The sequence below is a fragment of the Xiphophorus maculatus genome, chromosome 1 (assembly GCF_002775205.1).
Source record: "Xiphophorus maculatus strain JP 163 A chromosome 1, X_maculatus-5.0-male, whole genome shotgun sequence".
NCBI lineage: Eukaryota > Metazoa > Chordata > Actinopteri > Cyprinodontiformes > Poeciliidae > Xiphophorus > Xiphophorus maculatus.
In genome coordinates this window covers 7,058,372-7,069,750 of record NC_036443.1, presented here as the reverse complement: position 1 = coordinate 7,069,750, position 11,379 = coordinate 7,058,372, and the positions used below count along the sequence as shown (strand labels likewise).

Here is an 11,379-nt window from a genome sequence, read left to right as displayed (position 1 = left end):
CATGCATACAGTAACAGAATTTAATTCAAAAATATTAATCAATATTTATTGTTACTTGTTTCATTAAACAAATAGTGAATAAACTGGAAAATAAATAGAAATAGAAATATTATTCATTGGAATTTATTGCAGCTGAATTCTTATCATACAAAGAAATTTCTTGTGATAAATAACAAACTATCCTTATTTCTAACTCGTCCAGGTTATAAAGCATCCAAGCAGCTTCAAAAGACCACAAGAAAAATGTTTGACTGGGATTTTGTGTTTGTTGTTTTTGTTTTTTTTAAATGCTGTATTGTTCTGAGTGTAGCAAGATTCACATCTTCCTAAAAGTTTGATTTTTTTTTATCTCGTCCACCCACTTATGGGAAGCCTTGGGTATCATCCAGATGTTTTTTTCACAAATGTGCTACAAACTTGGGTGTAAATGCTGGAATTTACCTCAGATTTCCTAAAAATCTGGTTGATCAGCTATTTTTTTTTTTAGATATGACCAGGTTGAGTCAAATAGCATTCTAAAAAAAAAAAAAGAATCAGAATAATAATAAATGAATTAATTTGGAAGTTACATTTTGTATTCACCTTGGTGACCTTTGTCTGAAATTAAGATCTGAAACTTTCAAGCAGAGACAGGAAAGATCTGTAGGGGCACAAATATCTATTCTTTGCTGTGTTTATGTGACAGGTTGATGGCATCAAACTACCTAAATACTCAATTTAGAGTGGGTTGTTTGCTAAATTTCCTAAATACAGCACCTAGTTTAAGTTTGTGATCATTTTAATGCATAAATTATTCAAAGATACAAGTTAATTGTATTACACAAACACAAAAACAGTCTTCTGAAAGTAGTCAGATGCTAGACATAAAAATAATTATTAATTATTTAGCTCTATATTAGATTTTTTATGGTTCATAAACCCAGACAAGGAAGCAAGGAAGGCGACGAGCTTGAGTAGATAACAGATTTTGAGTAGATATTGCCCCTTTGGCCATCTCAACAGTATTTTCAGATTCTGATTCATTTTTGAAATAATTATGTTCAGTAACTTTATGGTTGGTCTAATTCATAGGCTCTACAACAGACTGTGCATCGGAAACACTGGGATCGCGCTGAAGGCTCTTGGAGCGTTAGCTGCACTGGTGGGGATTTACTTCATAGGTTATGTGACAGGATACTATGTCCACCGGTGCCCATAGTAAAGAGTGTGTTTGAAATTTTGTGAAATTGCACATTGACCTAACCAGAGTACTGTCTGCAGAATACAGAAAAAAAAATTTTCAAGAAATTGGAAAATTAAGAAAATTACAGAAAACGTTTTGATTGAAATGTTATCCCTATTGTACGAATATATTTCTCGGATTTAAAATGATGTACTTTTGACACTTTACTTGCAGTAAAGTGCAGTTAAAGCTCAAATAAGTAACTACTCATATGATTTTAAGAATAAAGTGCTTACATAAATGAAGTGTGGTGTCAACAGATGCTAAACATTGCATTGTGTTCTGTTTTTTTTTTTTTTTTTTTTTTTTTTTTTTACCAGTTATTTGTTAATTCTTACATTGTGTGTGAATTGTGAGACAGTTATTTTTTGTTTTCAAGCATATGCACTGACTGATGGCACTTTTTCAATTTCGTTGTTCTTGTGACAATGACAATAAAGATTTATCTATCTATCTTATCTTTATTGTGTTCATGAAACAAAACACAACAAAAGACTTCCCAAAATGCGAGAAAATAAAATACATTTGCCAACTGTTTCCTCTATTTGTACATTTTTAGAATTTCCAATCTGTCACCCATTTATAATCTGGCCATTGATTCCTTTTGGATTAGACTTTTTGCTTTATTGTGGAAATTAAGGAGATGAGATTAGAATTATCTGCAACATCAGATATATTGTGCCAAAGTTAACTGGTTAAAGGTCTCAAGCACGATGAACCTTATATCAGTACAGGAGAACCATCATCACTCAGGATTTGAATGCACAATTATGATTACTGATCAAATAACTATAAGAAAGGTTGAACAGCCATGAGTGACAACCGATCTCTAAACTAAGGTTTACAACAAAAATGGGAAGGAAAAATAACAAGTATTGTATTCTGTGTTGACCATTACCTTAATATTGAAATGATAGTCCACTCCACAAAAACACGTTTGGATTTGTTTTGTCGCAAAAATCATTTTAATAATCTTCATACGTGCATAAGTATATCTAGATTATTTATGTGTGCTTGTGAGTCTAAAAGGTGCTTCCTTTTAGACTCACATTTTAGAGAAGAACTAAAATAAATCAAGTTGTTTTAGTTTAAACTCATATCAATTAGATAACACAGTGCTTGCAAAAGCATTTATACGCCTTTTTCCTACATTGTTCCATTCCTACAAGCAGAGATTAATTGGAAAGTGAGAGGAAACTGATACATGTTTTTCAAAATATTTGATGTCATTTTTCTCTTTTTGGATTTACAACTGTAAGCGTTTTGGAGTCTCAAAATATTGCATATCATTCTTTGCCCCAAAGACCAAGTTGAGTCAGAGAGGATGGACAGCATCTTTAAAGTTAATTACATTTTCTAGTTTGCTACAGATTTCAATGGGATTTACTTTCTGGACTTTGACTAGAAACATGAATGTATTTTGCATGCTTAAAGGTGTTTTCCTGCTGGAAGCCGAACATTCACTCTCGTCTCAGCTCTTTATGTGACTGGTGAGACGTTATCAAATTACCTAACTACTCAATTTAGAGTGGGTTGTTTGCCGAGTTTCCTAAATACAGCACCTGTTTTAGAATAATTTTAATGCTTGAATTATTCATAGATCCAAGTTAATTGTATTACAGAAACACAAAAGTGGTCTTCTGAAAGCAGCCGGATGCTAGACAGAAAAATTCTAATTAATTATTTAGTCCGATATAAGAAGTTTTATGATTCCAGACATAATCGGAAGCAATGAAGGCTCCGAGCTGAAAAAGAGAGCAAAACAAACACCCTGGTGGGGTCGCCACAGCAGACAAAAGTATAAAGATCGAGTTACTAGGTTTTCTTCAATGATTGCATATGCATCTTCCCAATGAATTCCCCAGCTCAAGAAAAGCATTTCCACATTACCGTGTTTTAGTCCTCGTTTAAGTGTTGCTTTAACCATGTTCTAGTAGCAAATCAGGAACAAAATAAATGCATTTTCCAGTTTTTATACTCATGACCTGGAAAAAATATTTGCTGCAACCCAAGCTAACACTAACGTCTCTATTTTATGTAAACAAAGACAAAAATAAATATACTCACCGTATACATATTAAAAGTGATTCATTGAGAAATAACTTTCATAGGTACAAATAAACCATCTAGTACCTACTTCAGCTTCCACTGTGTTGGCAGCCATATTGTATTTTGAAGTTGGGGCTGGTTAGAAACCCTCAGTGTTCATTCTTGGATTTCTAACTTCACTGGGTACTTTACGCTTATTGTTCCAACTTGGACAGTTTTACTTCATTCGTGTAGTTAAGTAGACTTAGCATACAGATAGGCATTCATATAATTAATATTAACGGTTGCGGTGCTTGGAAAACTTTGCATTTAATGAGGCTGTATTTGTTTAAAAATGCTTTTAACTATTGTATGAGTATTAGTGGTAGGAGGCATGTATTTACTAAATACATTTTTTTTTTTGACGGTAGAGCAGAACAAACCTGCTCCATCACTGAGGACTTGTGTAGTCGTAATTCACTTCCTGTATCTGTGGGGAACTCCGCCATGGTGACGTCACAGCTCTCAGAAGTCGGAGGAGGAGGAGGAGGAGGAGGAGGAGGAGGTGGTTTTTAGAGGATCTCCGCTCAGCCAACTCCACGGCGTGTTTGAGAAAAATGAAACATGGATGAGGGGTTCGCCGAAAGTCGGGAGGAAGCTGCCCATTGTGGGGTAAATAATTAAACACGCAGCATGATTTTAGTTTCATGTTATTATACTTTGAGGTCCTCCGTAATTCGGACGGGTTTCCCTGTAGAAGTTATCTTATCGCTGCCGAGTGTCAGTGACTCCCACGGGCCAACAATGTGGCTACAGCTAATGCTAGCTCGAAAAAACTTAGCTAGTCGAGTAGCAATCGTCACCTACTGAGTTCCCTCTATATCAGACTTAATTAAGTGCATCAGCCTGACTTGTTTAGCATTCGTGTTTAAACCGGATAAAACATCTGCAGTCCTTTGCTAAGAATGATCAGCTAACGCGGCTAGGTGCATCTGCTAAGGCTAATGCTAACTAACGTAATGCTATGTTGCCTAGAGCCGCGTTGAAATTTTGACAGCTTATTTTGGGTAAATAAACGCATGACACTCAGTTGCTTTCTCTCTTCTGTTCAGTTCAACAAATAAAGCCTAGAAGTAGTAACTGAAGAGATTTTAGACGGCGAGAAACGAGCTCTGTTCGTCAGTCAAGAGTGAAACCGTTTGTTTTTTTAATAAACTCAGAAAAAAATTGGATTTGTAAAAGTTACAATTAAGTCATTAATTTATGTTTAATAAAGTTAGCGACATTTCTACGCAATTCTTGGACATGGAAAGAGTGTTGAGTTAACCCCCTGATGTTGTCAAGTAGCCCTGAGTAGAAGCTACTTGTGTTACCAAACTGCTGCTTCACTTTTTTTTTTTTCAATCTTAACTTTATGTGTACAATGTTTGATTACAAAAATAATATATTCCTTTTTGCAACCCTTAGCTTCTAACATGCGTAGCCATGTGTGAGTTAGGCAAAAATAACGTTAGGCAGATTAACAGGATTTTTAACGGAGTTGCATCTCAAAGCTACAAAGAAATTTTATTACACCACGTTTTAAATTATGTCAAGATCATTAATGTAGGTTAGACCTTTTGAAATCAGATATGCTAGGCTAATAGTCATTGAATTGACCATTTAAGTTAAGTTTCTACATTTAGCTGAAATTAACAAGATAATTGGTTTTCACACATTTCCCCACCTTTATGCTATGCTCCCCTTTACTGTACATTCACAATAACATACTGTATGTGAAAATGTATTATTATGCTATATGAACCAGAAAGAACAGCTTTAACAGCACTTTATATGAGTAATATATGTTCAGTAAGTGAAGTCCAGTCGTGATTTATAACAATTTGCTGATGCTGGTTGCTTAAAGCTACAGATCCAGTTGAGAACAGTATTGCCACACGATTATGGTGTTTCTCTACCAAAACAAAATCTTGTTTCATTTAGGTGTCCTGAAAGGTGCTGATAAATAAAGTGCATTATTATTATTATTATTGTTATTATCATTGTTGTTGTTATACTTTTCACACAGCTGCAAGGAGTTTTGTGTTTGCAGAAAACCTAAAACACCGAATACTTGTGCATGGGTTTGCCACAAGACGTGACATTCAACTTCATAATCACAGGTCGAGACTAACATCCATTTTTCAAGAGAGACCTGGGCATGAGAACCGCAATCCACTGTGCTTCTCAATTTGTTTATATTTTGGTACTAAGGAGAAAGAATTTGATGAAAGTAACGTTTAGAAATAGTTCCTCAAACTTCCTGGCTGGATTTATTTTGGTCAAGGATGTGGTGAATTTTAATTTGGTGATTATGGTTGACAAGTATTTATTCTCAGAAGAATTTATTCCAACACATACAAATGACTTGTCTTGTCTTTTTAGAAATAGGACAACATCCAACCAAGAAGCGACTCTAAGACCTGAATGATGTTCCTGGCCCACCAACCAAGTCGTTCACTGTTTGCCAAAGCTTGATCAAAAATGGTCCTGGTGGAAGGGAGGCTGCCATAAAACAAGTTTTAAAGACGCAAAACAGGGAGGAAAAAGGTGCGTATGGTATTATTTGTAAAAAAAAAAAAAAAAAAAGAGAAAAGAATGTGTTGTATTTTAATCAATCTTTTGTTAATGTGTTTCAGAGTCATTCAGGAGTGTATTTTTTAGCCATATGTAAAACAATAGTTGTTACAATTTTGCGCTTTCTCTCCATGATGCTTTGCTTCGCCTGTCACCAAATCTGAAGTAGCTATTTATGCGAACTGCTAGAAGAAATTCTGTTTGCTCATAATAGTTCGATTCAGTTAAAGAATGAAAAGTTTGTTTCTGCCAAGATTGACTTTAAATGTCAATATTTGTAATTACCTAACCTAAGTAATACAATATTCCTGTCTAGTTTTTTTTTCCTGTTAAATTGGAATGATTTTTGAGCAGTACTTTATGTCCAATGTTGGCTAACTGGACACACAGTGTAGGACTTGGCAGCTGTCCCCTTGTGTATAAATAGCTTGTAACAGAACCCTGCTTTCCATCCTCTCCCCAGCTTTCTACCCACTTTGCTCTTTCCTGTCCCAAATCAATTTGATGTTTGTTCTCATGAATTCCTGTTTGCCCTACTTTCCCTTCAGGAAATGGAAAAACGGTTAGAAGAGAAGCTTCGCATCAGCCAGAGAGAAAAGTAAGAGCCTTAAAATGTTGAAGTTAACCAACTAAAGACGCAGTTGAGCCATTTGTTTGCAGCTTTGAGCTGAACGCTTCACTCTTTGTCATTGTTTACAATTGAACATCAGTTAAACCTTACCACAGTAGTGGCATTTTTCAACATTATGAATGAAATCTCAGCCACTTTAGGGAAAAAATTAAGCTTGGTGTTGGAGTGTTAATACATAGGGCTGTCACGCTAACAAATTTTGCTGAACGATTATTGTGATAAATGATATTATTGTTTTGAGACCATTTTCAAGAAATTTTGATGCTAATGGCATATTAATGCAAGAACACCTTTAAAGTCTAATGAACATTTAACGCTGGAACCGGAAGACATTTTAAATATCCAAAACAAATAAACAAAACAACAAATAAAATGAATTATGAAGAATCTGTTGACAAAATTGTCCTTCGAAAAAAGGACTAGCTGAAACGAATATACCAGACTGAAGACTTTCTCATCTAGTTTTTGGTAAAACGAGAGAAAAGACAAAACGGATCAATTATGGAAGTGGAAATTATTGAGCTCGTTTTAATTTATTATGCAATTAATGGATTTGTTGCTTATTGCGACAGGCCTATTTATACTTCAGAACAAGATTCTACATGTTATGTCTTCTGACACTTCAGTGGATTTGCATTTGATGAGTGGTTAGCATTAAGATATTCGCCGCAATGCTGAAAGAAGCTGTTTGTTAGTCCTGTTTTTATCACTTAATAATTTGGACCAAAAATCAGCATGATAAATATTTGAACCTTTGAGCGAAACTAAAAAAGAGTTCCCAGACAGGCTTATATATTGCTACAGAAAGCTGACCAAGCAGGACAAGTTAAATCGAAGGAAGGCTGCCGTTTCTTTTAGCTCTAAATTGATCGTCTGTGCATGTTTATTTCTCCCCAGGGAGGCCAGTAACTCCGCTCGATCACCATTAAAGACCACCATGGTGATCCAGGACAACTCTATACCAGCAGGACCCCCGCCTCAGATCCGCATTTTGAAGCGACCAGCAAGTAACGGGTCATTAGCGTCGTCCATGAACCCAAACAGGCCCACTCCGCAGGTCAAGTCTCTGGCCCAGCGCGAAGCGGAGTATGCGGAGGCCAGGAAACGAATACTGGGTAGTGCCTGCCCAGAGGAGACTCCTCAGGAAAAGCCCAACACTGACAGGTAACGCTTACTAATTTGAGGTCCAGAAGCTGTATGCGGTGGTACGATGTGTGGCTCGGTGCGCTGTTCTGTCTGTTTCCATTGTAAAAGCAGCTCATTCCTGGGAACCCTTCTGTTGTAGGTCATAGGACAAGGGTATGGGGCAAGAGTAAGGGCAACTAATGGCGTCACACAACACAACCTGATTGGTGGACAGAAAAGTGTTACTGTTTGCGACAAGCAAGAGACCTACTACTGTGTTGGCATTTGGGTTTAACCCTGTGGTGGAATCGCTCTCTTGAAAACGCCAGAGCATAAAATAGCCCATTCCAAACCGCAGGTGGAAGGGAGGCATTGATGATTAAAAAAACAACAACTTTCTATGTTGCACTGGGACCAGAAAGACAGTCCTCAGTTATTCCATAATCCTACAAGGCAATTTGTTGGATGTATTTGCCCATTTGTTTACAAACAGCTTTGTTTTTGGCCTGTATTACTGAGTACTTGCCAGAGAAAGTAGGTTGAATGACTTGAAAAATATCCAAATGCTTTTCACTCTTTACTTCCTGTTGGTCACATCTTTGTATGCTGACCATTAACTTTTAACAGGACAATAATTTTAAGACACAATAATCTTTCACGTTTAGTTTGGATCGTATCTTTTCTTTCACTCTAACGTCCACAAACCTTTTCATTTTAATTGCCTTCTCGAATCAGAGGAAAATACTTGAGGTGTTTCAAAACCTACAATACAGTATTAAAGCTGTATTGTAGGCAGGGAAACAATACAGGGGGAAAAAAGAAAAGTAAGAATATGGTAAAATAAAACACTAAATATCTGTATTTAGTGTTTTCACTTGTATTTGTATATTGGGTTTTAGTTTCATTACAGATCCTGTTTGTCTTGATGCCCAGTACCACTGTTGGTATGTCGGTGCCCTCTAGTGGCAGGCTGAAGACATTTTCATGTGATCAACCTGTAATTTGAGGATGAACTGATTGGGACTTTACCAAAGGTTATGCTGTTGTTTGGTTGTTGTTGTTGTTGTTTTCTTAACTCCCTCACGTATTCGCTTAAGCCAGCCTGATGAATGAAATAGTTTTATCACTAGAACCAAAGCTGCATACTTGGCTTGACAAGGACCTAAAACCATCCACAAGCACAGTGTTAGAGCTGATCAGATTGAAGTAATGCAGGACTTTTATTTGTTTTAATACTTGTGCCAGTGTCATACATATGACCAACTAAACAAAATGTGTGAGTAGAGACTCTTAAAGCACTTAATTTTTTTAAAATGTGGAACAACAGTGGTAATTTTAGAGCTAGCTCTTCTTGTGAAGGTGGAACAACATTTTCAGTAGACTATAGCTGTGAATGTCTGATCGACAGATCGATTTCAAATGGCTGAAAAAACCATTACTTTTGAGAAACTTTTAAAATCGATGCATAGATGGCGGCATCCATTACTACTTCAGTAAACAGTGTGACGTCAACGTTCTGCTTCTGCGCATGAGGTGTCGCTTTGGGGGTCGTAGGCTGTTCACACAGAGGTCTGATTGCAGTCGCTTTTGATTGGTAGCATTCACGACCATGTGGGAAAAAAAGTTGGAATTGAGCTACGAGAGTATAATTAGTATTAACTGCAGCAGACGCAACGCTGGCTGTGTCCTAAATTCTTCCCGTTTCTTCTCGTTTCTTCTTCCAGGCCAGTGCGCAATAATTCCACAATGCCTTCAGAGGACACCAGATCAAACAATCACACTGTCCGCCAGCCCGCCGGCCCAGACGGCACCCAGGGGTTCCGCCAGCACAGATAAGCGGGTCCCTGGGACGCCCAAGCCACGGAGGGGAGGGGAAGAGAGAGATTAAGAGCCACCTGAGATCAAACTCAGCACCGTATTCTGTAAACTTCCTCCCTTCGCTTCCCTCATATCAGCCTGCTGGCGCGGCTCTACCCCCTCTTCCCCTTTTTCACTCTCTCAGCCGGGCGGCGAATCGAGCTACTCCAGCAGGAAGTGCGAGCTGAAGTGTGCTCTTCTCTCTCTCCTCCTTGCTCATGTTTATTTGGCACTGTGATTATGGACTTATTCTGGACTCACTGTGATGATCCCGGCCCCTTTAAGAGACACCCCTGAGCCTCCATCCTTTTTGTTTAGTTTTTTCTGTGTGCTGTCTGTCTAGGGATGTGTAAAAAAAAAAAAAAAGCAGAAGCAAAGACTCGAACTTGAGCAGTTTAAGGATGAGGTGAAACGAGGGGTCATATCGAAACTAAATCGGCTGGTTCTTGTACAGCAGCTTCTTCCCAGCAATAATAGCAGACGTTTTCTTTTCCTTTCTTTTTAATCACTTGCACATAAGGCGTGCACTGATATCAGTTGAATACAGTTCTTAACACACCGCTAAGCCTGTTTATCGAAACAGTGTTAGATTTTTAACTTTAAAACAGGAATTGAGAATCCTATTCCTCCACCGTCTCATCTGGTGGTAAAATCGAAGCCGAGATGCTGAGAACGGTTCAAAAATATCAGTGCACAATCTTGTATTAAAAGAAACTGCCATTTATTTTTAAAATCAAAGGTCAGGGGTTACGTGTGTCAAGTTATGTACATGGCAAGTTTTTTGTTTACTTTTTGTAAGCTTTTAGCCGTCTTCCTTCGCATACTTTCTATTTAAGAGTAAGATGGAATGACAAGGAGAGAATGGATCCAAGTCGGGTTTCAAGTAGCTTTTCTGCCCTTTTTTATATGAAATGACAGCATTATAAGAGCAGTATTTAAATAAACCAAGAGGCCCCCTTTAAAAAAAACAAAACAAAAACGTTTTTATGATTTGAAAAAGGTGTTGGCAGGAATCCTAGTGACATTTTTAAACACATTTTACTGCTGTCCTGTTTCCACCCAGTCAGTGACGTTTCTTCACAGCTTCCTACGAAGTAAAACTTAGGAACTCAGGTCCTTGTGAATGAGACTGAATGAATGAAATGAACGAAGATTGTATTTTTCCAGCGGGGTTTGTTTTCTCGGAAGACTAATGTACGTATTTAACTTATGGTCCGCACTTAAAAGCGGTGCTCTGTCGAGCTTAATGCAACAGGAGGGGGAAAAAAAAAAAAAAAAAGAGTTGCTGTCTCAAGGAAAGTCATTGTATTTTTAAAAAATTTTTTTTTAATGTTTCCATCTTGGTGTCGGACGCTGTAGGACGATGATCGACTGCTATAACAGAGCGGCACAGCAGGTTGTGAACCGGAGAACAGGACCGTTGTGCCCAGTAACATGTTTTTTTCTCACCTTTAATTGTCCAGAGGAGATCTCAAAGCCATGCGACATCATCAACACAAAGACTTGTAATGGGTGAATTCAGCTTGTGCCTCCTGGATCACATCTTTACTTCCTAGTTGTTGATTTTTTTTTTTTTATTATTATTCCTTTTTGGTTTTTAAAAGAAAAATGAGTATATTTAAAGGGGGGAATTCTCAATATAAGAGATTTTAGTTGAGGAAAAACAATCTAGTGGCAGAGCAGGAACAGGAAATACAAACTGCCTGTAAATACTGATTTAATAAAATGATTTACTTAAAATCAGATTTTCTCTGTGCTTCGTCTGTTGTGACAAACCGCCTGCTGACCGGAAAGAGAGTTAATTTAAACGTCTAGAAAACAGGAAGTCTTATAATACACAGTTGTGCAAGTTTACATGTAGAAATTAGACTTTTTTTTTTTTTATCCCTCACGGTTTAGT

General features: G+C 37.2%; 1 protein-coding gene across 1 annotated transcript; it reads left to right on the top strand.

Moving 5' to 3' along the window:
• The first annotated feature begins 3,808 nt into the window (after nt 1-3,808).
• Nucleotides 3,809-11,222, top strand: LOC102236925 (SUZ domain-containing protein 1-like). The gene is made up of 5 exons (XM_005805764.3): nt 3,809-3,922; nt 5,675-5,839; nt 6,415-6,464; nt 7,395-7,661; nt 9,347-11,222. Exons 3-5 carry the CDS (start codon nt 6,418-6,420, stop codon nt 9,456-9,458), a joined length of 426 nt encoding a protein of 141 aa, XP_005805821.1. The 5' UTR covers nt 3,809-3,922; nt 5,675-5,839; nt 6,415-6,417; the 3' UTR covers nt 9,459-11,222.
• The last annotated feature ends 157 nt before the right edge of the window (nt 11,223-11,379 follow it).